Source organism: Antechinus flavipes, chromosome 4, assembly GCF_016432865.1.
Source record: "Antechinus flavipes isolate AdamAnt ecotype Samford, QLD, Australia chromosome 4, AdamAnt_v2, whole genome shotgun sequence".
In the NCBI taxonomy this organism is placed as follows: Eukaryota; Metazoa; Chordata; class Mammalia; order Dasyuromorphia; family Dasyuridae; genus Antechinus; species Antechinus flavipes.
The window spans coordinates 236,544,991-236,572,751 of NC_067401.1; the positions used below are offsets into that span (position 1 = coordinate 236,544,991).

At 33.1% G+C, this 27,761-nt stretch overlaps 1 protein-coding gene across 4 annotated transcripts in view; it reads left to right on the top strand.

Annotated features, from left to right (window-relative positions):
• The window catches only part of ADGRB3 (adhesion G protein-coupled receptor B3), an 882,558-nt gene that overhangs the window by 826,778 nt on the left and 28,019 nt on the right, over positions 1-27,761 (top strand). For all 4 annotated transcript variants that reach the window (XM_051997212.1, XM_051997213.1, XM_051997210.1 and 1 more), the window contains 3 exons: positions 3,532-3,627; positions 5,021-5,060; positions 12,330-12,973. In XM_051997212.1, the coding sequence (XP_051853172.1) occupies positions 3,532-3,627; positions 5,021-5,060; positions 12,330-12,973 (780 nt within the window). The remainder of the gene's footprint in view (positions 1-3,531; positions 3,628-5,020; positions 5,061-12,329; positions 12,974-27,761) is intronic.

A 27,761-nucleotide genomic window follows, 5' to 3' on the forward strand; every position in this document is an offset into this window, starting at 1 on the left:
GGGTTTGAAAACAGAATTACTTCTATTATTTTAAGATGGTTATAATAATAAAGGCAAAAAGTGTTCACTGCTTCAAAATCCCTGAAGGTTATAGTTATGAACTTTGATAGAAATTTATCAGTTTCTTGTCCAAAAAAAGGAAGCAAACTCAGATATGAATTCTGACTATATTTAATCTTTTAAATATTTTCTTTGGTCTTAAAGATTTGCCAACCTGAAAAAAAAGGCTTACTTCATTTCTTTTCTCTCACTATATTATTGAGTTTGATTTTTTTTAACCAATCAATACAATTTAAATTCTTTTCAGATCTTTATAAAGCCCCAGAGGCAAAGAAAAATCTGTCTATATCTCCCTGATATGTACCATCCAGAAGAAAACAAGAAAAATAAATAACTGTCCAAAATTTATAGCTATACAATCTTAATATTATGTACATGTATCCTTTCAGAGTATTAGTTCTTAGAATCACCCTTCCTTTGCCATATGTTAAGCTTTATGAAGGTAGAAATGGTAGTTCATCACATAATTTGAATTAGAAGGGGCTTCAACAGTCTTCTGGATAACCTAACCACAAAAGGAATCCTTATGAGAATATATCCTACAAATGATCATCCAACCTATACTTAAAATGTTCAAATGAGGACAAAAGCCACTGCTTTCTGACGCAGTTCATTCCTCTTTTGGATAACTGTTAGGAAATTTTTCAAGCTTAAATTCCCACTCTGTAATGTGTACCTTTAGCTTGTGGTTCTGTCCTGGGTTCAAACAAAATGCTCTTCCACATGAAAGCACTTTAAATATTTGGAGATAGTTAACATCAGAATTTTCCACCACTACACCTTGTTTTTAGAGTCTTCTTTTTCCTAGACTTTTTCACGGAAAAAGTATAAAAGTACCTCCAATCTATCTTCACCTATAGCCTGGACTTAAGGCCCTTTATTGTAGTGCTTGCCCAAATCTGTCTCTGTCTAATTTATCCTTGTTTTTAAACTCTTCCCCAGAGAGAGACTGAACTTCTGGGATTAAAAAATTTACAGCTGGAATTATCCGTCTTTTTTTTTTTTAACAAATGAAAAAATTGCCATATTTTGGAGAGAGTCTTGCAGAAATGCTTTCATATTTTGAAATCAGACCCAAATCCTTGGCTGCTTTTCCCATTTTGAAGATTAGGAAAATAAAGTATTATCACAGAGCAGTCATTAAGGAAGTGTTTGATATTCTTTTAGGGAAACCTTTTAAGATGTAACTTGTCAAATATCCAGCTCAAATAGAAGTGAGGCTCACTGAACTTACAAAAGGATCCCTGCAGGCTGAATAGTGACAATTTAAAAATGTAATATTATCTCTGTTTATTCTGTTTGTATGTGTTTTGTTAAATCTTTTCCAGTTCCATTTTAATATGCTTTAGGCCACACTGGAGAGTATTTTGGGCCACATGCTCCAGCAAAACATGTGTTTCACACTTCTTTTGTAGATCATTAAGACAAACAAAATAAAACAAAAGTCATCCCTATTCCAAGATCCCCCAAGGCAGCCTTCTTGAAATATTATTCATTCCATTTTTTTAAACTGTGCCCTATCTGCAATTGCCTAAGGCACCATTGCAGACAACTAACATATTGTGATTGTTCTGACTACTCTTCTGTGAATTGTCTTTAAGTACAAATATATATTTTTAGTACTGGCTTTATCCATTCTTGTTTCTGCAGACCAAAGAAATAGATGATAAGACAAAATTTCCTCTATTACTCTGTGAATTTCTTGTTTGTATTCATGAACTATATCAAACTCTTAACAATGCCATGTAGTTTAATTTGGAAGTGGCTTCCAAAGTAGACTGCAAAAGGCTCCAAAACTTGAAAAAGCTTGTTTCTCCCACTAAGTCATTCCTAGAAATTATCTAATGGAATTAGGGCTATTTCTCTAAAACTGACAAATAGAAATGTCAGACTAAGCCTTACAGTATATGTACTTTTATTATTACACATATGGGTAATATAAAGAAGTTACCTTGTCCAACTTCTAATTCACTGGTATGAAAGACAGTTTCCGATTATTACTCATTTTCTGGAAATCTTTTCTCAGGACAAGGGTTCTTAACCTGCAATCTGTCAAATGGTTTTTGTTTTGTTTTTAATATTCAAATAACCATATTTCAGTATTTTGTTTCCTTCATGCCCATATATTTTATTTAATGCATTTAAAAACATTATTCTGAAAATTCAAATTGATACTTTAAAAAAAAAAATTCCAAAGCATATACTCGAATGAATCTGAAAAAGCACATGCTCCAAAGAAAGAAAGAGATCACTAACTACTCATTGGATTGTTGAGTCATGTCCAACTATTTGTGGCTCCATTTGGGATTTTCTTGGCAAAAATACTAGTGGTTTGTCATTTTACAGATGAGAAAACTAAAATAAACAGGATTAAATAACTTGTCTAGAGCTACACAGCTAACAAATGTCTAAGGTCAGGTTTGAACTTAGAAAGATGAATCTTAACTCCAGGCCTGACCTGACACACTAGCCATTGTACACCAAACCCACTGGACACCTGATTATTAAATTCTGGAGTCAAGATTTGAAAACTGAATCTGCATTAAAGCCCAGAGAAGGACAATAGAGGCAAAGGATATGGATTCAGATCCATCACTTGATACTACCTGTATGACCTTGACTAAGACACTCATTCCCTCTGGGCCTCAATTCCCTTATCAATAAAATGAAAGGATTAAACTAGATGGCCTCTGAAAACCCTTCTAGATATAGACCCATGAGCCTGTTATTTTGAATCCAGTACTCTTTCTACTGTATTAAAATTGCCTCTAAATACCTGCGAGAAGAGATGCTATGAGTCCAATGTTTTATCCTTACATAAAAAGAATCTTTAAATATAGAAGGAGCAAGCAATTTAAATGATCACGTGCTTCTATCCTTTTATACTTCTTAGCTTCAATATAGGCTACAATAGGAATATTCTTTGATGGTGTGAGCATTGAGAATTAGCACTAGTTTTGTCATATACAGCAAGTTATTAAGTCCTAAAAAAAGAATAGATATATTGTTTCTGGGGGATCCTCTACATGTATAATAAAAGAAAAAGCAAGCTCTAAATCTTCCTTTTCTATGAAGATCTAAGATTTATCTCATTTCTCACAACATTTCAAATTCTGGTAAAGATTCTGAAAAACTAGATAGTAAATTTCTTGTCTAGGACATACATATTGTTTTTAACAGTGGGAATCAATCTGCCCTTTGGCATACTGATGGCTAGACAGAAGAATTATTAGTGCTAAGCCAGATACAACTACATTGATAGTAGCAGAATTCTCAGTTCTTATCTCCATAGACTATCTGGCAAAATATAAATCTCCCTAGGGGAGAAGAAAGCCTAAGAATTCACATATTTGCATTAAGATGTCATGACAAAGTGAGCATTAGATCATAAGATTTAAGCTTTGTTCACTTCATATTTAAGTCACTATATGAAGGCAAAGAAAAATCAATATTGTGTCATCCTTTTCACAGGTTCAAGATGCATTTAGATGTCGGCTAAGAAACTGCCAAGATCCAATCAATGCAGACTCCTCAAGTTCTTTTCCTAATGGACATGCCCAAATCATGGTGAGTTTTTACTTTGGCTTAAAAGTGTCATTAAGTAATAATTTTTAAAGATAAAAAGAACAAATGTCCTTAGTGTAAAAATAACAGGAAAGACTCAACTAGTGAGTTAATTTTTGACTCATTAATCTTCACTTGAAGAATATATAACATTAATTTTTTTTATTAAATTCCAATATGGCAAACTAGGATTCCAGGGTTGTAAATGTTTATATGTTGCTCTTTTATTACCCTGTGTTACCTTTTATTACTTGATGATCTGCAGAGGATGTTTGCTTGACTCTGATGTTTACTTAGAAGAGAGAATATGAAAGGTGGTACACTTTTTGCTATCTTCAAAGCTTAATGGTTTGACATTTATCTAGAGAAAGAATAGCTAGGTAATTGTAGAGGTGGAAACAGTACTTGTTGAATGAAGGCATACTTTAATTGTAACCATTTAGATTTGCTTTGACATCCAATTTAGAAAACAGATGCGACTGATACTCTAGGTCTTTAAAAAGTTAACAGTATTTTATAGATTCTCTTTGTTTCTTTGCAATCTATCTTAAAGAGACCAAGTTATACATCTTTAATTAAAATATAGGAAAAGTTGATACTTATAAAAATTGTGTGCCCATACACAACAAAAGTTTTTAACTTTAGAAAATTCAAAGATGATATTAAATAACACAGAGCCACATAAATTACTTTAGCTTTTTTTTCTCCTCAAATTGAGCTTTTTATATGCTGTTATCTTTTTTAAAGTGCAGAGGTAACATAAAGATCAAACTAAATTAACAATAAGAGGTTTTGTTGTTTTTTTTTTTCACCATATTTGTACTTATTTAACTGTAATAAATGTTCTTGACATTTTTAAAATAAAATCATTAAGCTAAAAAAGACTCTTTCTTATTGCTTGGGAATGAAAAAAGATAACTTGAAGGGAGGCTGATTACAAAGAGAGACAATCGGTGCAATGCAAGAAATGTAGCCATAAACAATACATTTAATGTTGCCATTTAAAATAAAATACAAAAGTCTGTTTTGAGACATTTATAGCAATATGATTTACAATTATTTCTCATTTTTATTATTTATAAAATAGCCCTAACATTGTCTCCTTAAAATCATAATCAATTTGATGTGATGATCAACAACCTTAATAAAGAAGTCACTATGTATTATATTATCCTATTTAAAATGTCATGCCATCTCCAGTCATTTTTATTTAATACTTTGTGTCTAGACGATATTCTTAAAAACAATTTATTCTAGAGAAATATTCTTTTTTTTATTTGCACAAAAGAATAAACTACCCTGCCTCATCATATATCTGAAAATTTCAGATTATCTGGGAGTGAAAATAAAGTTCCCACTAAGTGATCATTATTATGCTTCATTTTTGTTGTTACAGACAGATTTTGAAAAGGATGTGGACATTGCTTGCCGTTCAGGTGAGAATCTTTGGATGGTATCAGTGTTACTTCTGGTGTTTAAAAAAAATCAGGAAGTTTCATCTAATATAAACATAATTTCTATTAACATTTATTACATAGATGTAATTATATAAATAAATGTCTTTAAAGTATTCTTGTAGAATCAGAGCATCTTAGCTTTGATAGGGAACTTAGAAGTCAGTTATTCCAATCTCCTTCCTTATGTCATTAAAGAATTATTTTTATAAGATTCCTGGTAACTGTTTCTGAATACTTCAAGTAATGAAGGATCCATTACTTTATTCCATTATTAGACACTAAAAATGGGAAATTCCAGTTTCCTATAACTTTAACCTAATACTCAGAGTTCTTCTTGGAGTAATACTGTTTATTTCCTGTTGTATATGACATGCCATCAAATACATGTCTTATTAAGACTTCCCTTTGTTTTTGCTTGTATACTCTTTATGACACCATTTCTAAATTGCTTCACCATTACTGGTTGCCCTTATCTGGATAGTTTCTAGTTTACCCAAAATGTAGTACTGATTGACATATATGTTTTAAAGACCACATTTGATTCATTGTCAAAAACTGAGTTAAATATATGCTGTAGTCTTATAACATTTATTATCTTCTCTATAATCTCAATAGCCTGAAATGTGATGTAGCTAGGTTTTGAGACCTGAATTCATTTAAGGTAGTGAGGTATTCTTTCCCTTATCTAATTGGTGATTAATATTTTTACCCACAAAAAAAAATCTCATTAAACTATATTCTAAGATTTGGAAGAATTTAAACCTCAATAAATAATTTTTTATTAAATACCTGTTTTGTGACAGGTATTATGCTAAATTCTGGAAATACAACTAAAAATAATGAGAGAATTTCCTCTCTAAAGGACCTTTCATTCTAACAGAGAGAGAATAAATACATATATAAATATACAGAATGGATTTAAAGAAAAGAAATGTAAATAAATGCTAGATCTTGATGAAGAATGCTATGTGTGAGGAACAAAGCTACTTTAACTAGAAATGGAACAATGTGTGTACAGGGTTTCTAGAAGTCTAATTGGAGCTAGGTTATGAAGGCTTTTAGAAACTAAACAGTTCATATTCTATCCCAGAGTGAATTGAGAGCCATTTACAAAAATAGCAGGGTGACATGATCAGATTTGTGCTTATAGAAAATCATTTTGGCAGCTATGTAAAGAATAGGAAAGATTGGGGGAGAACTTGGAGCAGTGAGACAAGTTAGGAGGCTATTGCAATAATTTAGGCAAGTGGTGATGAAAGCAGTAATGAAAGTTAAGAGATTGAGTGTGATAAAGAGTGTGATGAGTATAGATATATGAATCATCTGCACAGAGATGAAAATTAAATCCATGGAGTTGGCAAGATCACAGAAAGGATGTAGATATGAGACTTAGGAAAGAGCATCTTAGAAGATGTAATATGAATGACAAGCCAACAACAAAGATGGAAAATGAACTATCAAAGAGTTGGGAAAAGAACCAGAAGAGTAATGTCACAAAAACTCAGAAAAAAAAAAAAAGAGAGTATATAAGAGAAATTTTATATCAATATGTCAAATGTAGCACAAAGGTCAACAAGGATGTGGACTAAAACAATACCTTCAGATTTAGCAATTAAGTGATGTTAGGTAACTTTGGAATGAGTGGTATAATTTGATGGTAAGGGCACATGCCACATTGCAAGAGAGAACAGGAAGTGGAACAAATAAGTGTACACAGATTTTTTTTTTCCCCCTAGGATTTTGGCTAATAAAAAAACAAAGATGGAGGATGATAGCTTGATGGGATGGTAATGTCTAATGAAAGTTTTAAAATTTGAAAACTGTAGAGAAAGAACCAGTAGAAAATGAAAGATCAAAGATCAGAAGGAAAAAGGAGATAATTGAAAGGTACTACTTCTTGAGAAAATGTGAGAACTGGGGATTTGGGGAAGAGAAAAGGATATCAAAAACTAATGTAGATGTATTGGTCTACCTGCCATCTGGGGGAGGGATGGGGGAAAGAAAGGGAAAAATTGGAACAAAAGGTTTTGCAATTGTCAGGACTGAAAAATTACCCATGCATATATATTGTAAATAAAAATTTATAATAATAAAAAAATAACTAATATAGAGTCAAGAGTGCTACAGAAAGCTCAAGGAATGAATTCATCATCAGACTGGAGGTTATGTCCAGTGACAAAAGAAGAAAAAGAAAGAAAAGAAGCATGTATAAAGACTTATGGTCTGAAAAATACTTTGTATTCATAATTTGATTTGAGTCTCACAACACATCTGTATAAAGGCTTTGACAAGGAGAGTGGTTACATCATTATCAGAGCATAGGAAAGTAGCATGTAGAGATAATGTGGAGAAAGGTAGAAAAGGGGAGTTCATACAAAATAGTCTCAGTTTCCTCAGTAAAGCAGCAAGTTCTTTAATTGGTAGAATGAGAAAGGGGAGGCATAAGGAACTCAAAGAGAGAAGAAAAGATTTGGAATAGCTTCTGACAGTAGCAAAATAGGGAATCAATTGGGGAAGAATAAAAGGATTACATTGCTGTAGACAAGATTAAGTTATCTCAATTAGATACTTTGAATTTATAGTATACACAGCATGGTTTTGTGACTTTTTCCAATTCTATTTAGCAATATGAGAGTAGGAACAGAGGAAAAAGGCTGGAAAGGGATGAGTAATGGTAAGGCAAGGGGTTTGAGTATTGATGGCTATGTAGAGTTAAAGTGTTGATATTGGGGAGGGAAAAATGATGAGTCAATATGATTATGGACTGAAATTATACTGAGGATTGAAAATCATCATACAAGTGTAGAATAGGTATAGAAATTGTTATTTGTCCTTCATTCTCAAAAATGACCAAGACATCTATCTAGTCTGTAGGGCTGACAAATAATATTATAATGGAGTGGCAGAAAGATATTGTCAGATTGATGTAAGAGTTTTTATTAAGAAAGTGAAACACTTGAAGGTAATAATGAGACTTAATAAAGATTCTGAATCAGTCCTTGAACTATATTCCCTGAGAAAGGAGAATTAATGACCAAGATCTGGTAAAAAAGAACCTCCATTCCTAGAAAATGGGGATAATTTTTGATACTATGGACTTTGTCATAGGAACATGGCTAGTTATGGTGACAAAGATAGCATTGGAAGAAGCATGGTAGAGCAAAAAGTATTCTAATTCTTTCCCCCTTCCTCCAGGACCAGTATATTGGAAGGGATGTAAGTGATGGAAAAGATGGTCAGATTTGCAGTGTCACCTAGGGAAACTGGATCTCAAAGTAAATGGATGGGAAGACATGAGGAAAAAAAATACCAGAATACCAGGAAGTTTATCCACTATGGAGGATTAGGGGGATTTGAGAGAGCATAATGAAAGTTGTAGGCAGAGTTGGATTACGAAAATGGGTGGAGTATGGTTAAGAAAAGTAAGGATGGAAAAATGGGGATGAAGTGGGAGATGGTACTAGTTAGTGACTAGTAGCAAGTGATTAACACAGGGATGAATAGAGGAACAGGTAATATCTCTCCACCAGTGAAATCCTAGATTATTTAAAGTATTTAAGCAAAGTGTCTTACTCATATCGCATGGCTTGAGATTCCTATCATTTCTATCTCATATATATGTGACTAGACTTAAACTGGATGCCTCTTGACTGACTTTATATGTAGTTACATATATATTTAATGTGATTGATATATGTGTATATGTGTGTGTATGTGTGTATAGAGATATATATATACACATATATACATATGCATATGTCCAAAACTGAAATAATCAAATATGAAGTCCTTGGTTGGGCACATCAAGCTCTTCATAATCTAATTCTTTTGTACTTTCCCTGTCTTTTCACACTTTAATCCTCTCCATATGCCTATAATTCAGCAAGGTTGTTCCTTGAATAGGATACTCTATTTCTCATCCTCTTGTATTTGCACTAGCCGTTCCCCATGCCTGAAATGGTACCTGTATCCCAGCTTTGCTTCTTTGTTTCCCTGGCTTCCTTCAAGCCTCAGCTCAAATTCTACCTTCTTTAGATGTCCTTTCCAAATTAATTTAATTACTAGTGCCTTTCCCCTTCGTATTACTTTGTATTTACTGTACATACAATCTAGACATCTTGTATATGTCTGTGCAGTGAGAAAATTTTTCTATTTCCCCTATGCAAGTTACACTAATTTTTCTTTAAAAGGAATTCAATCCAATCATTCTCAAAACTTGATTGGCTCAAGGGATTAAAAGTTTAGGCTGCTGACATCACTTTATAGTACCTTGAGTATTAAACTGTCATGAGAAATTCCAAGTTTCTCTAATACTTCATTAGTATACCATAACGAAAAAGTCAGTCAAGAGATCTTTACTCAGCAGAATCATTTCAAAGTGTTTCTAAATACAGATCCTTTTTGAATAAAGCATAACAATCTTTTTCCAGATTTAGCTAAGTCATTTTTTTGACTGATGATGATTTAATTTTATTCTAATATCAAACATAAATTTCCAAGGTCCTATAGTAAGTCAGATCCAGAACAGAAAATCCTAATTATTTACATGTTGTCTCTCACTTTAAAATGCAAAACGTCTGAGGACCAAGACAATTTTTTATCTTTCCTTGTATTCTCATCACTTAGGAAGATGTCTGGCAATAATAAGTATTTAATAAGTGCTTCTTAACTGACTTTATATGTAGATATATATATATATGTATATATATGATATATGTATATGTATGTATGATATATATACATATATACATGTGTATGGATGCATATGTATATACACATATCTACATACACATACATTTATATATAAATACACTTTTAAAGAAAATCTAAATTATATGCCTCTCTTGTATATGGGAAAATTAGCTTAATGGTTGCCTTCATCTGGATTTTTAAAAAAATGCATAATGCCTTGATTATAAAAGTACAGAAGGCAGTAGAAAATTGACTGTAAAAATAATGAAATAGAAACAAAGAGATTCAGAGACTTACTCAAGCTTATGCAAGTGGTAATAGAGAGAGGTTTTAATCCCAGGTCTTCTCATATCCTTGTACATTCCCTTCAAGGTTATGTTCTGGATACATCTTATATATGCCTATTAATATACATGCTGTCTTTCCCATTAGAATATAAATTTCTTGAGGACAAGGATTGTTTTGGCATTTTCTTTGTATTACCAGTATTTGTCATATGGTACATGATAATAACTTAATGGATTCTTATTTTTAATTAAATTTGACTCCAAATCCATTACTGTTCTACATATTCTACCTCTCTTGGTTCTTGCTTTATTTCTGTATGTAATAAATTGTTTCAAAAATTGTAAGTATTCTCTGAGATCTGAAAGATTTAAATATTATTTTTAGTTTCCTGAAATCAATTAGCTAACATAATTGCTCATGAACTATCATTCATTATTAGTATTTTGTTTTAAAAGACACAAAAATAGATTTTTAAAAAAAATCTAAGTTTATTTTACCTCCTGCAGAGGATTAAAGTGGAAACCCAAATAAAATGGCAGATAATTTTGAAATGTTTAATGGCCATATTACATTTCAGGATCTAAATTAAGAAATCTATCAAAATAACAGCATAGTTCTTTCCAATAAAAAGATTCAAGATAAATAATATAAGCTTAAACTTACATTTAAGAATTTTCTTTGTAATAAGTGTCAATTTGTAAAAGAGACAAATATCCAAAATCTTTACCTGAATGAATATGGAAAGTCATTCTTTTATTTGATAACTGGAAGAGAAATATAATATATGTGAAAGTCTTTATGAGAAGACAATATAGCAATAAATTCCATAGTTTATGAACCAAAGTGAATATTAACAGATAGTGTTCATTTTAAAAATATTACAAAATCAGGTCCATGGGATTGTGTTGAACAGAGGATGAAAGAAGGTGGCAGTTGTTTGGAATGAAGAAAGTTATATTACCACTGTCGCTGTCTATAAGCATAAGTTATATGCTTATAGAACCCTTGAACATATACTATTGAGTACAACCAAGCATGAGTTAGAACACTTCTTTATTTTAAATGACAGAGCTTGACAATGATTTCCATTGAAAAAATATGTTTATTTTTTATTTGTTTGTTTGTTTGGCTACCCATTTGTCCTTCATTTTAAATCTTGGTAAGGCTTCTATTTTTTCTAAGTTACTTTTCTCCCCAAGGTTTATGAAAGATGAGTCACAAAGGCTTAAATTGCTCATCTATTAAAACTCAGTTGGTGATTTTCATATACTGTCTTAGAAATAGAGCATCAGGGTTGGTTATATTTTTTTTAATTTTGTATTTTAAATTAAATATGATAAATACTTCTGTTCCCTGTACTCTCTTTGCCAGATGGACTTCAATGGATAATTGTTCATTACTTTTCAGTGGCACAATTTTTAGTGAATTTTTCAGGTGAAATGAGATAGGAATGGTTGGTATAAATATAATCATTTGTAATTATCTCTATTCAGAGGATAATTTAATAATGATTACTAGTTCTAGAACATTTTTAGAGAAAAACAATGGACATTTTAAAAATCATGAATCAGTTTATAATTCCACAAAAGATTATAGGGTGGGTTGAAGAAAAATCTAACTTATACTCTGTTGTTTTGTTTCCGAAGAGGTTATGCTGAGTTACTTACATGTTAGTATATCCTGCAAATTTTATAGCTATTAATCAAATTTCAGAAGGTAAGCTCCTACATAAATTTTTGGGTTACCAGAGTTAATACACTGTGTTGATATAAAGAGTAATTTAAATTTCTGTCTCATCTTTGTAGGAAATTATAAAAATAATTTATAAACAACATATAAAAACATGAATTTAATTAAAGGAAAACTTTCGTGTTGTTAAGGAATATCCCAGTATTTCAAAAGATCCATGATTTCAATTCTCTCCACTAATACAGATCTTTATTCCTCCATACTTTTAATAGGTAATATCTTGAGTTATGTGGTCTTTAAAAAATAATAATAATTACTTGATGGCTAACATTCTGGTTGATAAAACTTCCTACACTTAGATGAGTTCTTCCTGAGAAGACAATTTACACTTAAAGCTTGCCCATTTTGAAAAAATCAGGTGTATATTATGTTAAAGTAGTGAAATAGGGCTTCAGAGTAGTTTGTTAAGAAAAGGAAATGAAATAAAATAATTAAAAAGAAAAACAAAGGGGGGCACTAATGAAAAGTAAATCAGGGTGCACTGACTTTTATTTGAAAAATGCTGTGTTCTAATTATAGTTCTTCATAAGGATATTGGACCTTGTCGGGCAGCTACAATAACAGGAACACTATCTCGGATTTCTCTGAATGATGATGAAGAAGAAAAGACAACAAATCCTGAGGGTCTGAGCTATTCAACTTTGCCTGGAAATATAATTTCCAAAGTCATAATTCAGCAGCCCACAGGCCTGCATATGCCAATGAGCATGAATGAGTTGGCGAATCAGTGTCTGAAAAAAGATAACAGTGAGTTACGGCGAACTGTGTACTTATGCACTGATGATAATTTGAGAGGGGCAGATATGGACATAGTACATCCTCAAGAAAGAATGATGGAAAGTGACTATATAGTAATGCCCAGAAGCTCAGTTAATGCCCAATCAGCATTGAAAGAGGAAAGTAAACTTAATATTGGCATGGAAACTTTGCCTCATGAAAGGCTCTTGCACTACAAAGTCAATCCTGAATTTAACATCAATCCTCCTGTTATGGATCAATTCGGTATGAATTTAGATCAGCATCTTGCTCCCCAAGAGCATATGCAGAATTTGCCATTTGAGCCTCGCACAGCTGTAAAGAATTTCATGGCCTCTGAACTGGATGACAATGCAGGACTAGCAAGAAGTGAAACTGGATCAACAATATCCATGAGCTCCTTAGAGGTCAGTAATGTGGAAATTGTTCCTTCATTTTTGACTCTCATTCTTGGCTTCTATGGTTGCCTCTCTTAAAAATGCCACCATTTGTAGAAAACAAATTTTTAAAAAGCAGATATAATTCCTAACAGTGTTTGGGGGTAAGATGGGAAGTATATTAAAAAAGAGGAAAAGTTGAAGAGTTGTAATATTATATAAATTTCTTGGTAGATATGATTGGACCTAAAATGTTTTGGAAACATTTTAATCAATCATAATGAAAACAGGCTTTATTAGATTTTAAGTGTTTAATTGTGTTTCATAATAATAACTCTTTTAATGAAAGCCAATACAAAGCTCTCAGGTTATTCAGGCAGCATCATTTGATCCCCAGGCCCTGAGGGGAAGGTCCAAACAAATTAAAAGTTTTCCCGATTTCTTAATCATTTATTAAAATGTGGGAAATATTTAATCTATTACTGTAGCCACATAATATTCTAACATTATTTGTAATCTTATTTTTTTTCAAGCCTTTTTATAATCATCCTGCAATGTTCATTCAAGTTTTGCTTTTTGTTTTATTTTGTTTTACCTAATCTGTCCTGCAGAAATCTATCTATTTATAGTAGTGAAATGAGCAAAATCAGCAATCATTTTTCCTGGTGCCTCAAAAGTCATAGATTGCAAATATTTGATCAGAAGCCATACTTTATTGTGACTCAATCTGTTGGACCTAAAATCTAATTGAGGGGTGTCCCTAATGAGAAGGGAGTATAATTCTAGAAGAAATCTAGTGTTCTGCTTGATAATGTGCTTATCAGATAGCTCTAGTACATATCTTCAATTTTTGTTCATTCATTCTTAGAATAAAACAGTATTCTATTTGGCAATGTGCTTACCAGACAGCCCTGGTGCATACTGTCAACTTTTGATGATTTATTCCCAGAATAAAAAAAAAATATTTCCAGGAATAATCAAGTTACTACTTACATGCTCAGGGTTCATCCAGGGCTAGTTAGCACAGAAGCATTGAAACTGAGGGTGAACTACACCCACCAGATGAGGTTGACAAGATGTTCACTAGAATAATCTTTCTGTGGTACTAGATTCACTCTAGGACTTCTTTTACTGGTTATTCTAATACATACATACATATATATATAAAGAGAGAGAGAGAAAGAGAGAGAGAGAGAGAGAGAGAGAGAGAGAGAGAGAGAGAGAGAGATACCACTAATTAGCTTGAATGACTCTTTTCAAATTTGCAACCTACATATTTAAAACTAGATCAATCATATGCTAAAACAAGGGAGAACACATGGATACCCTAAGTCTCTGTGTCCTTTCAATTTCAGAAGAAAGAAGTTCTATAGCACATTGAGTGTTAATCTTATATGCAAGTGGCCTAGGAAGTCAAACCCACAAACATTTATTAATCCTTTATTGGTAGAACTGTGATAGAAAATTGGGAGTAATTGAACTACAGCTGTGTAGAAATCTATGAGGACAGCACTGGGCCTAGAGTCAGGAAGGGGCTGAATTCAAACCTAGCCTTAAATAATGTGTTATCACTTACTAACATGTTTGCCTCAGTTTTCTCACTTGTGAACTGGAGGTGTATAACAGTACTTCCCCAGCAGGATTAAATAAAATTATATTTGTAAAACACTTAATACATAACTATGGCACATAGTAAGTGCTTTCCATGCTTATTATGTGCCACACACCATGCTAAGGTGCTGGGAACACAATAAAAACAAAAAGAAAGATAGCCGTTCTACTAGCTTACATTCTAATGGAGGAAAATAACATATAAAAGGAAACCAAAGTGAAGAGGAGGAGAGTACCAGCTCAGAGACATGGTGGAGAAAATCAGAAGCTAAATAGAAAGAGAAACAGCAGAGAAATGGCTGATATATTTTCTTTATTATTCTGTTTGATTAAGTGGACAATTGTGAACACAAAACCAAAAGCAGTACATTAGTCATCCTTGGCACTTAACTGTTCAAAAAATTTCAGCTGCAAAGATATCACAAAATAATTAAAATAATCTCCAATTTTTTTTTTTGCATGTTGAAAAGCTCTCTAAACCATATTCCATTCAAGGAATACCAAAATGGTTTAAATGTAATCACATCTAATAATTTTAGAAAGATAAAAAAAAGTTTGTCACATATAAAAATCTAAAAATTTTGCTAGGTTTAGTACAGAACATATTGTGTATGTTAGATCAATGGACTGCACTTTCAACTATTGCAATGTGCAGTTTGTGGAGTTTATAAATCTCCGAAAATATTCCATAATCTTAGCATTGAATAATAATAATAATACCACATTCAGTGTATCATTCAGCTCTGTCTCCTAAAAAAAAAATCTGCACTCAAATACCTTTGGAACCATGAGACACATATACTAAAAAGAAAAAATATTCAGCATTTAGACTGAAATTTCAGTTCTTCCTTTTCCTTTTGAAATACATTTAATAGTTAATTAGTGCTTTGGGTGACCACTTGGGATAGCTAAAATAGAATGTATGGACATGGGAATGAATTATAAAAATTAGCACTTATACAGGGCCTTTCATTAGAAGATCATCTAACCATTTTAAAAAACATGAATTCATCTACCTTTATCATCCCTCTGTGTAACCAGTAAGTAATCCTAGAAGTAAAGTGACTACTTCAAGGTGATAGAGTAAGTGCATATCAAAGTCTGGAACAGAAACTTTCTCCCCTGAATAGGAAGAATATTAATAATTCTCCACATTAATAAGATTATTCTTGAACTTGAATGTTCATTTTTTTGGCCTTATCTATCCTTGGACCAGTATATTTTGTGACCCAAGAACTAGAAACATATTATTGTCAGAGCATCAAAGTATCCATCCACATAAAGTAATTAACCTTTCCTAAGAACCTGAGTGGCTGGGAATTTGAATCAATTACCCCCAATTTTCTACCATAATTTACATATCAAAAGTGAATTAAACAGATTTGATTTGATAAGAAAAGAGTGACCAAAATGATGGCTATATTTTTTATAATGTAGTTCTAAGTCTAGAAAGAAAAGCATACTGGCAAGTGTATTCTATAAATATAATGTCAGTGGGGAAAAAAGATTATTTATGCTTGGTGTTTTAGCGACTAATACATGTAAAAATGTGTTCAAAGAAAATGAAAATGGGACAAAAGTGGGGGGTGGATCCTGGTAGAAATATGTCACTCCATCCCCTCCTCATTCCACTGGCTTCAAATCCCAGCTACAAATCTCAGAAGTCCCTCTGATAACTTGGTTTGTTAGTCTACAAATCTCTTGGTCTGTTGCTCTATTGAAGCAGCTGAGCCCAACCCATTCCTATTATAGTCCTAAATCTTTGTAACATCTGATTTTAAAAATTTGTATTTTGAATTATAGATACCCAGAAACATATTTCTCATTTATAACATTGTTGCTGGAAAACTAAATGCCCTTGGTAATATTATTTTATCTAAAGGCATGTGTATATGTATTTTTTACTCAATTGTCAATTGTGCTGTGCCTTTTTGTTTAAAAAAAGAGAGAGAAAAAACATATGGAAATCTATAAGGTGAGAAAAAAACAGAAAGAAAAAAGAAAACAGAAAAACAGAAGCCAGAGAATTGAAAGTCTTTAACAGGGCAATTCAAAAGTCCTCTTAACAACAGGTTATGGATAGAATTGGTTAGGGGGAGCTTAGAGAAAAATAAACTAAGGTGAAATGAAAGAATAATTTCATAGTAAAGTCAGTGTTTATATAGTTTCCCACAGAATTAGTTCAGTAAAAAAGGGGCTCAGTTATTCAACCTAAATGGGTGAGATTAAAATATTAATGATTTTAGTGAGAGACTAACAGCAGGGGTGAAGAAAGTATTTATTGTAGGGGATGTAGGTGTGATTTGAGAAGAGTAGTAATGAATTGGTGAGATATTCTTTGAATATCAATTATGCTGGAAACTAAAATAATCAAGTAGATTTATAATCTAGTGGATTCATTAGAAGAAAAATTTCAGATCCATTCAGCTATAAGTAAGAGGTGGCATGGAATAGTGGATAATGAACAAGCTTTGAAGTCAATGAGACCTACATCAAAGCTCCATCTTGGAAGATCTGGCAAAGTGACTTACATTTACAATGCATCTTTCTAAGACTATAAGTTTCAGAGAAGATTGCATTGGTAGGAGGTTTCCTCATCTAATATTTCCATGTACCAGTGAAATCATGGGTCTAATCCCTACCTTAATATTTATAAAGTATCTTACTATATGCAGAACATTGTCCTAGGTGCTGAGGGAGATACAAAATTTAGTCTTTCATCCTACATTACACTCTACAAGTATAAACCAATCTTGCTATGTATGAAAATACCAGGGATATTTTTTTTCTTAGTGAATAACTTATATTTAATTGGTGAATAGATGGTATATGAGTAGAAATAAAAATCATCAAGAGTGGAAGAAAATTCAGAAACTTTCAATTAGCTAATTTAAGGATGAGAAATCATTGAGGCTAATATCAGGAATGTAAAGAAGTAAAAAAGATGACCACAACCCAAATACTGAAATGTCTAGATGAACTGTGTCTGGTAGCATCCAAGCACAATAACATATCATAATGAAATGACAAGAGAAGTAAATAGACAAGTGTTTAGGGAATAACACTAGGAATCAAGAAGATATTCTTTAAAAAGGACAGCAGAGGAAGAGACTTAAAAAGTTGTGACTCCCTGAGCATCCAGGTATTTTTTATCTTATTTAGGCATGAAAGAGATTAAATATAAATCTATGGTGGAAAAATTGCCCCAAATTATAGGAGGATTCCTTAGATTAGAACAAAATGAAATCATGAGGTGAAGGAAAGAGGGAGAGCATGCAAGAAATAAATTGCCAGTACTGATTAAGAATTTTGAATTTATAGAAAAGTGAAAATAGTCAAGGATGAGAGTAAGAGATAAAAAGAATACAGATGAATGTGACTTGGGAAAGAGGAGTTGGGAGCATAAAGACAGCAAAATAGATTAAGTTGAAGGGAAGAGTAGAGAAGAGGGTGTAGTATACTACCTGAGGTAGTATAGCAGGATATTCTGATCATATTGAAACAGAGAAAGATAATGTAAAATAAACTTGACATGCTGGGAAAATTTTGAAGAGAATCTTTGGAACAACAACAACAAAAAAAAACTTATGCTTAGATTGAATGAGGATAGAAATGAATGAAATAGGATGTAGGATGAAGGAAGGAAAGAATAAAAAACCATAGATAGATTGAGCAAACTGGAAAACATCAAATTCCTATCCATAGACACTATTAGTGTCATCTTGGGCAAGTTGCTTAATCACTTCTGGTACCTGAGTAAAATTGAAGCACACTTTTTAAGCATAAATTTGACCTCTGCGCTCAATATGTTCTGGTGAAGGCATGAAGTGTAAGCATCTCTCAAAATAGCCTTCAAATTTGTTAAATTTTATAAATACATTAGATGGTTAAGTCACGAAGATAAAGAACAATCCATGATTAAAGGGACAGATCACTTGATCTCACTGGACCCAAGTTCCTCATTGGTAAATGAGATATTTGGAGTCTATCATTTTCAAAGTCCCTTCTAACTCTAAATCTATAATTCTATAATTCCATGACAGCCCATGTGCTTTCTTGATTTGTATGAAATATAGGAGGAAAATGACAGAGGAGGGTCCACAGTACAACAGAGGATATCCCTCATGCTACCAGGGCAAAAGTTGTTCAAAATGAGCATTAGATGGAATATTGGTGGAAACAGGGCCATAATAGCATTGGAATATTAATTCTCATATCCATTAGGATTGTGAGTACATGACAAAAGAAACTCTAAAATTGCTAATTAAGATTGGTGTGCTTATCAACAAATTTGAATTGGCTATTAGAGAAACAAATTGAGGAAGGGGAAAAACAGAAGGAAATGAGGAAATTGTTTTTATTTTTTATATAGCCTAAAGAATATCATTTTCAAATAATTTAGACTATATTTAAAGCTGGACATCATAGCACATATCTGCAATCTCTGCTCCTGGGGGGAAACAGAGAGAGATTCCTTGAGTTAAGGATATCAGACATGGATATGGGGAATACCTCACAGTGGAGAGCCACTAGGTTGCCTAAAGGGATTAATCAGGCCTGATTTTTTAAAAAATAGCTGGTAAAAATCTTCCTTATTTTTCAGCATTATAAGAAGACTGCTACACAATCTGGGTGGGATAGAAAGACCCTGTCTAAAACAGAAAAAAAAAATAGTGCTAGACACTGAAGAAAGCAAAGGAAAAGAAAGGGAAAGAGGAGGAAAAGAGAGGAAAAAGGGAAAAAAGAAAATAATATTTGGGGGAAGATAAAAGAAAAAAGGCAGTTTATTCTCTGATAATTTCATGAACAATCTTTTATTATAGATATGGAAATTACTTTGTCCTCTTTAAATTTTTGAAGGAATTATGCTTGGCTGTGTCAAAGAACCATCCTCAGACATTAGAAAAGATGGTGGATAAAGGCCAGTATCTTGTATTAAAAAGAAATGTGTCATATTTCAGCTTGAGTCAGGATTTTAGCTTGCCAGAGAACATGAAGCTAGGAGGAAAAAATTACTGAAAATATAACTAGAAGTCAAAATTTAGGTTTGAAGTAGAAACATTTGCTGTAAATTTGTCTCCTCATTTGGTATTCTCCTCTTCCCTTCTCTCCCTCCACCAGTTCTTTCTCATACAGTCTGATTGGAATCTGACTGTTAATACCCTTAGAAAGTAGCATTCAAACTACATGAATCTGCTTCCTCTGTTGGACTTTTCTGCCACAATGAAGCTAAAATTTTCCAAGTTCAATATTTCATATGCAGTATTCTGTATTCACTTCTGTCTTCATTGCTCTCTAAAACCTATAAAATGATGAAGATGATGATAATAAAAATTATGACATTTACAGATTTGTCAAGCACTTTCCATACATCATCTGATTTGAGCTTTACAACAATCCAGTGAGGTAGGTACCACAGATCTTACTATCCCCATTGTACAATGAGGAAGCTAGTCTCCACAAAATTATTCTCATGATTACCTAGCTAATGATAGAAAAAGAATCTGAACTCAGCTTTCAAGTTCAACACTCTTCATTATATGACACTAGTTGAAAATTATAATAAGAACTTAAATTTTGATTCTTAATAAATGAGTTTTTATTGAATGGTTATATGCAGAAGAGTACTATACCTAATGTCATGAGGAAATTGAAAAGAATAAAGACTGTATGCACAACAGAGAAAGCACAGGCATTGGAATGAGAGCATATGGATTCAAATGCTGATTTCAGCACCTGATTTCAGGCAGGACATTTCATTGGAAAAAGCTTGGGATTTAAAGTGAAAGAATCTAGGACCAGGTTCTTGTTCTTTATTTGGTCATTTTTCAGTTGTGTCTGAATTTTCATGACCCCATTGGGCTTTATTCACTGTGCAACCTATACACAGATACCTGCTCTGCCACTTCTTCAACTGAAACCTCAGGAAATTTGTTCAGTCTCTAAACTTCCGTTTCCTCTTCCCTAAAGAAGCTTGTTGAGGCAGCTAGTTGATACAGTAAATAAAGAACTAGTCCTGGAGTCAGGAGAGACCTGAGTTCAAATCCAGCCTCGGATATTTAATTTGTCCTAGCTGAGTAACCCCAGGCAAGTCATTTGACCCCAATTGATTGCCTTGCCAAAAATGAAAATAATTAAATTAATTTTTTTTTAATTCAAGTAGTGTGGTATCATAGATTTAGAGTTATAACAAATAGGTTTTAGACTAGATCATATATATGATCTCTTCTAACTTTAAGATTATACAATTTAATAATCTAATTCAGAAACAGAATTCCAGAAATAGAAAAATAGAGATTATATTGGAACCTTATTATATTGTAAACTTCTAGAGGACAGTGAATATCTTTTATCTCTGTATCACCAGCACTTAGCACAGTGCTGGGTATATAATAGTTATTTAATAGATGTTTAATGATTGATTGGAGATACTTGCATTAGGTAAGGCTAAGGTAATACATAAGTTTGACATTTGTTATGCCATAGCTCCTAGCAGATTTACCTAAATTATCATCATCTTCTCCATTCAAAAGTTATCCCATCTTAGTTTAATTTTTTTATTCATTTAAAAAAATTACGGAGGTATGTTAGAAGCTAAACATAAAATTTCGTGGCATTAGCACTTTAAAAAAATTTTCCCTATTGTTTATAAATTCACCTTTGGACCTCAAAAACAATTCAGGGAGACATAAGAAGAGTCACTTTGGGATTACACTGTATATGTCCCATTCCCTAAAGGAATGGACTATAGAGCTGGAAGAATAATGATTTTACCCATAGAAGTCCTTAAATCTATTGTTCTGGTGTGGACTTCCATTTTATCCTACACTGTGCTTAGTTAATCGTGGGCACATTTATCTCTGTGAGTTACAAAAGGTGGCTGTATCAACTACTGCATTCTAGTCTCAATTTTCCTGCACAAATAAGGCTGTCTTTACTCTGTATCAATATGAAATCTTTTTTTAATGAGAAAAAATATACACAAAATGCAGTCCACTTTGTTATGATACCCAGGGGGTTGTACTGAATTGATACTTAAAATCTAGCCCACAATTTTGTGGCCTTCAGCTACTGAGTTCAGCAAAGAGCCAGGTGCTCATCTTGTCACCTGTACATTTTTCTTTTCTATGTCATCATTCATTTTGTTCAACTTCTGCAATGCAGTGGGTATCTGATATGCTACTGAGTTGCTGTAATTTTAAAATTAATGGTGATATATAAAGCAACATAGGGTACATTGCGTTTAGATCATGATCAAAGATTTAGAGCTGGAAGAGAATGTAGACCCAACCCAAAATCATCACTTTGCAGATGAGAACACTGAGTTCTGGAATATTTAAGTAACTTGTCCTAAATTATATAGGTACTAAATGCCAGAATGAGGTTTCATAATGAGAACTACTGTTCTCAGTCTTAAATGAGTCTTCAAAATGAGACTTCAACTCAGTCTCAATTGAGACTCAATCCAAATCAAACTATTTTTGGCATATAGTAGATGTTTAACAAATGCTCATTACCTTCTCTCCCTCCTCAAATCCAATATTCTTTCCAATATATTTTGTAGGTGCTGGTCATATCTAATATCATACATTTTCTCTCTCTCTTTCTCTCTGCATCCCTTCCTTGCTCCCTCCTCTCTTTTCTCCTCTCTCTCAAATATTTTCACTTTAAAAAAAAGGAATAACCTTACAAAGATAACCATTTTCTTTATATTCTGGCTTGGTCTTCTTTCTCCTGCCTCATATTTATTCCCCAGATAGTGGGATTGGGGTGGAGAAAGGAAGAAATTAGTATCTTTGTAGATGTGCTAAATAAAATTAACTCAAAGAAAAATCATTTTGAAATCATTTTCTCCCAGACTTCATGTCCTGAGAGATTTAGTTTGGAATTGGTATCAAAGGCTTTATTTCTGGAAGGGGGACTATTGCTCACAAAGTAATAGAATCTAAAAGCTTAAGAATGACCTCTGTAGTAATTCTACCAGACATTTGTCAAAGCGAAATATTCCTTACTATGGATCTTCTAGTATCCTGCCCAGTCTAATTTACAGGGATTAGGAATGTATTTAGCAATTGCAAAGACTTAGATGTAGAGAGATTCTCTGAATATTTTCCCTACATATTCTTCTAAATACTTTTATACCAAAATGCATTTTCCACTCTTAAGTCATAATAAATGATTGTTGTTGTTTTTTTCCTAGTGATAAACACACACTTTGTTACTTTCATGATACATAATCATAGATGCTCCACCCATAGACAATAATTAGATTCTATGGCCAAAAATGGAAAGTTCATCTCCAAGTGGCTAGATATCACTAGTGTGCCCTCTTGGATTTATGCTTTTCCTTAGCCAATAATCCTACAGTCTTGTCTAGCTCCTTCAGGTTTTCATTTGACCAGTTCTTAATGCTTTCTTTTAATTAAATTCACTGTATTAATCCCACTGGCCTCTACAATTTGAGGATGGCATTTTGTATGTCAATGATGGATCTCAACTTTATTTGGGTACCATCTTGATGTTTTATTCTTCCTGGTATTTTCTGCAGCATTTGACATTGTAGATAATTTGTTCCTTCTTCATATTCTTCTCTCCCTTTGATTCTGTAATGCTGAAATTTCCCGGTTTTCCTCCTACCTCTCTGATTATTATTTTTTTTTTTTAGTCTACTTTGATGCTTCCTCCTTCTCAATTCAAGTATTCTGCACATCTCTATTCTCAATTCTCTTCTGTTCGGTTTCTGTATTTACTGTCCCTTGGAAATCTCATTTACTCCCATAGCTCGAATTATTATCTTTATGAAGGTGAGTATTAAATCCATATCTACACCTCCAACATTTCCCCTTAACCACAGGCCTCTCCAACTGGCCAATGGAAGGAACCACCTGGATATCTCAACAACACCTCATACCCAACACACTCCAAACTAAATAAAACATTTAAAACCTGCCCTTTGTCTAACTTCTCAATATCTATTGATAGAACCTATAAGATTCTAATCACTTAAAGTGTAAAAGTGTAGAACTAGCTTTAATTCATTTCTCCTTCCCCGCCTTTTGTCAAGTTAATTGTTAGTACTATCACTCCCATCTTTACAATACTTCCATTATCCTTTTCAGTAGCATCTTCTTCAACCCATCCAAAACATTGCTACCCAAGCCATCTTTCTAAACCAAAGATCTGATCATTGTTTTCCTTACCAAAAACCCTCAATACATATTCAAAACTCTCTACAGTCTGATTTCCTGTAATGCCAGAGAAACTGAGGCAGGAGAGAGATTAGAGAGTTTTTAATATTTTATTAATGGGAGAGTAAGATTGATTAGACAGGACTCTCGTCTCAAATTATCCAGTCAGACAGAGATAAAGATATACTGGGACCAAGGAATTCATGCTGGTCCCAGGGCTGGAGGAGACTATCATCTCAAAGAATCCAGCGTCCAGCATCCACCCGCCAGTCGCCATTCTCCAGCAATGAATGGAGAATCTCTAACCTTTATATACCTTTTAGAGACAAAGAAGAGGGAAAGAGTAGGAAAAAGCGGGAAAGCCCAGCTGGAAAAGGCTATGAATCAAAAAGGAACCCAGAGACAGGATGTCTGAATACCCAGAGATAAAGATGTTAGTGAAATATCTTGGAATATTTTAGAGGTATGTTGTAAATTTTCAAGGACAGAAGATAATCAGGAAGTCTACTCTCTTGTTTATCTTGCTTGGGCTAACAATTTATAACCTTAGACTAATTGGTCCTCAGCCTTCATGAACCAGAGGGAGATTTACAGCTTAGGGGAGTAATTAGCAAGACTGAGACAAGAGAAACTTGTACAAGGAAACTGAGTCAGGACAGTTAAAGAGAACTGTGGCATAACATTCCAACTTTATTTTATACTATTTTTCTTCATGCATTCTCTTCTAGCCAAATTGGACTCTATTCATGATGTGGATAGAGACCATTATTATTATTTGTATACTTTAAAATAAAGCAGCTAGATGGCATAATGGATAAAGTGCCTGGCATGAAGTTAGGAAGACTCAAATGGAGTCTCAGACACAGTAAAACCTTGTAATACTGAGCAAGTCATTTAACTTTGTTTGCCTCAGTTTCCTCATCTGTAAAATGGGCTGGAGAAGGAAAAAGCAAACCATTCCAGTGTCTTTGCCAAAGGGGAAAAAATGGGGTCATGAAGAATTGAATATATCTAAAAAACAACTGAACAATAACATACTTTAAAATATCTAGCAAAGCTTTATGCACATCGTGATCATGGGAATATTTTTAAATGAAAGAATGAACAAAGAAATGTCTCACATAATTTTCAATACAATAATTTTGTTCACTAAATCTCTTTTTTTTTATTTCAAGTACTTGTAACTTTGTAGCATAAGGGAACGCAATATTTATGAAATGCACAAGGCTAAGAAAGATGTCCAGTAAATGGTAAATTGTCCATGCTATCAAGATCTCTGATGCTTTTAAGACATTCCAGGCTATTCGATGTGCTTCTATAAAAATAGAGCTAAAAAAAAAATAAACTGTATCAAGCATCCTCTGCTTGACACTCTTTAAAGTCAAGTGTGGTAGAGAGTGTGATTGTTAGACGCATTGAATTCTAAGTGTAGCAGGATGTGACTGGGTGTTATGCTATCACTTTTCCCCCCTCTATCACACCACACTCTAGTCTTTTAAAACTTAATGCTACTCTATGCAGTTGGCTTACAACTTTTTCCTTTTCTGGCATATTTTTTCTGTATACTTTAGGTATTACTGACAAGTAAAAATATGTTTAGGATTTAGGCAAGACTTAGCTTGAAGCAATCAATCAATCAGGACTCCTCCCTGGAGACTTTCCTGATTTCTCCAGCTGTTAATACCTACCTATGCCTCCATTAAACAAAAAAAAAAATTTCTATCTATCTATCTATTTGAATGTGGTTTCATTCCAATTGAAATGCAAGCTCCTTGACATTAGGAACTGTTTTATCTTTATATCCCCCAGAATCTAGCACATCATTTGGTACATGGTTGCTTAACAAATTTGCTTCCTGCTTAAAAGTAAACATTGTCTCTGATTGATTGGCTTCAACAGTTAAACTAGTCAATCAATCAAAAGGGATTTAATAAAAGTTTATTATGTGTTAGGCAATGTGATAACTACTGGAAATATTAAAAATAAATGTATATATCTGTCCTCAAAGGGCTCACATTATAATAAAAATCATACTTACAGGACCTTCAATGTGCATGGCAATTTCAATAAGGAAGATTCTGTCTAGTAGCTACAAGGACTAAATTCCTATAGAAGGTGAAATTTCATATGGATCTGGAAAGAAAAAAGAGAGATAAAAAAAGAGAGCATTCCAAGTATGAGAGGAAACTGAGTATTGTGTACAAAGGCCAAGGTACCTTATGTACCTTAGAGTACTTAGAGAAAAGTGAAGTGTAAATGAAGGCTGGAATGGTATCTATTGATTCACCTTTGGACCTTTGGAAAAGAACTAAATGTAATGCAGGGAACTTTATTTTGATAAAGGAAGAAATAGGGAGCCATTGGAATTTATTGAGTCTTTTAGGGGAAGATGGACAGACCTAAACTGTTCTTTTGGTAGGACAGATTGGAATATGGAGAGATTTTTGCAACCAGCTACCAGTCTATTGCAATAATACAGACAGATATAAGGTAATAAGGGAGTGAAGAGGAGATATAGTAGATATATTGTGAGGTAGAAACAACAGGATTTGGCAACAGATACAATAAGTAAGGTGAGAGCAGAGTCCAAGATTACACAGGTTGACAACATAGATAAGGGGCAGAATGGTGTTATCCTTGACAATAATAGAAAATAAAAAATGTTAATGGAGGGACTTAGGGGAAAAGATTTTGGACACTTTTGAGTTTGAAATGTGAAATGTGTAGGTCCAGATGTCCAAAAGGCATTTAATGATGCAGGACTGGAGCTCAGAAAAGTTAATTGGTCTGAATATATAGCTCTGGGAATGATTTGTATAGACAGTTGATAAGATTGAGGGAAAAGAGAAAAAAATAGGACATAATCTTGTGAAACACTCATGCTTCACCCATGTTTAATTGGAATGACTTGAATAAAAATTCAGTAGAGCCTAAGTAGTAAACAGACAGTAGTATATTACAGGAAAAAGCTATGTCACAAAAACCTAGAGAAAAACGAGTATCAAGAAGAAGATGATCAATAGTGGCAAATGCTGTAAAGAGAACAAGAAGGAAGATAATTGAGAAAAGGTCATTTGATTTAGCAATTAAGAGATCACAGATAACTTTGCAGAATGCAATTTCCATTGAATGACAAGGTCAGAAACCAGATTGCAGAATTTAGTAGAGCAGATGTAACTTACCTAATATAGATGACTTTTTTTTTTTAAAGAAGTTAGCTGAGAATGGGAGGAAAGCTAAAGTACTACCAAAGATGAACAGGTCAAGTAAAGAATAAGGTGACGTGGATATTTCATTTGTAGGCAGTAGTGAAGGAGCTAGTAGATGGAGGAGAATAGAAGTGTAAAGAGAGAAATGAGAAGATAGTGTCGGTAAATTGCTAGAGCAGATTGAAGATGTACATGTAGAGGGATGGGCTTTGGCAAGGAGAAGGCCATCTCTTCATCTAAGACTGTGGTAGAGGTTAAAAAATATCTGAGTGATGTGAGATGAAAAGGAGTTATCAATGAATGGCTTCAAATTTTTTTCACTGAAATATGAGACAAGATGATACGGTAGGGAAATGGGATAGCACATAAAGCTTAAAGAAAGCAAGAAGGGTTTAGAGCACAGGTGAAATTAGATAACAAATTTCTATAGTTAACCCAAAATAGCATGTTTTTTTCACTTTTCTTTAGCTCTATTCATCAGCCCATGCATAAAAACAAAGGAACCTAGGATTACAGTCTGGCAAGTCAAGATCAATAATAAAATGACTTAGCGAGGGATTCACAATTAAAGAATAGTGTATAGTTGAACTATAAGGTATTAGGCAAGACAGAATAATAATATACTAAGATTGGATAAAGGAATTTGAGTTCATCAGTATGGAAGTAGAATACTTATGAATGACAAGAAAATCACTTGTGCATAGCTGAGATAGAATGGAGGATTAGGTTATAGGATAGTCAGGAATGTAAAGAGTTACCAGGGATGCAATGATACCAGAAAGGAGCCTTGTGAAAACAGTGAGAAAAGAA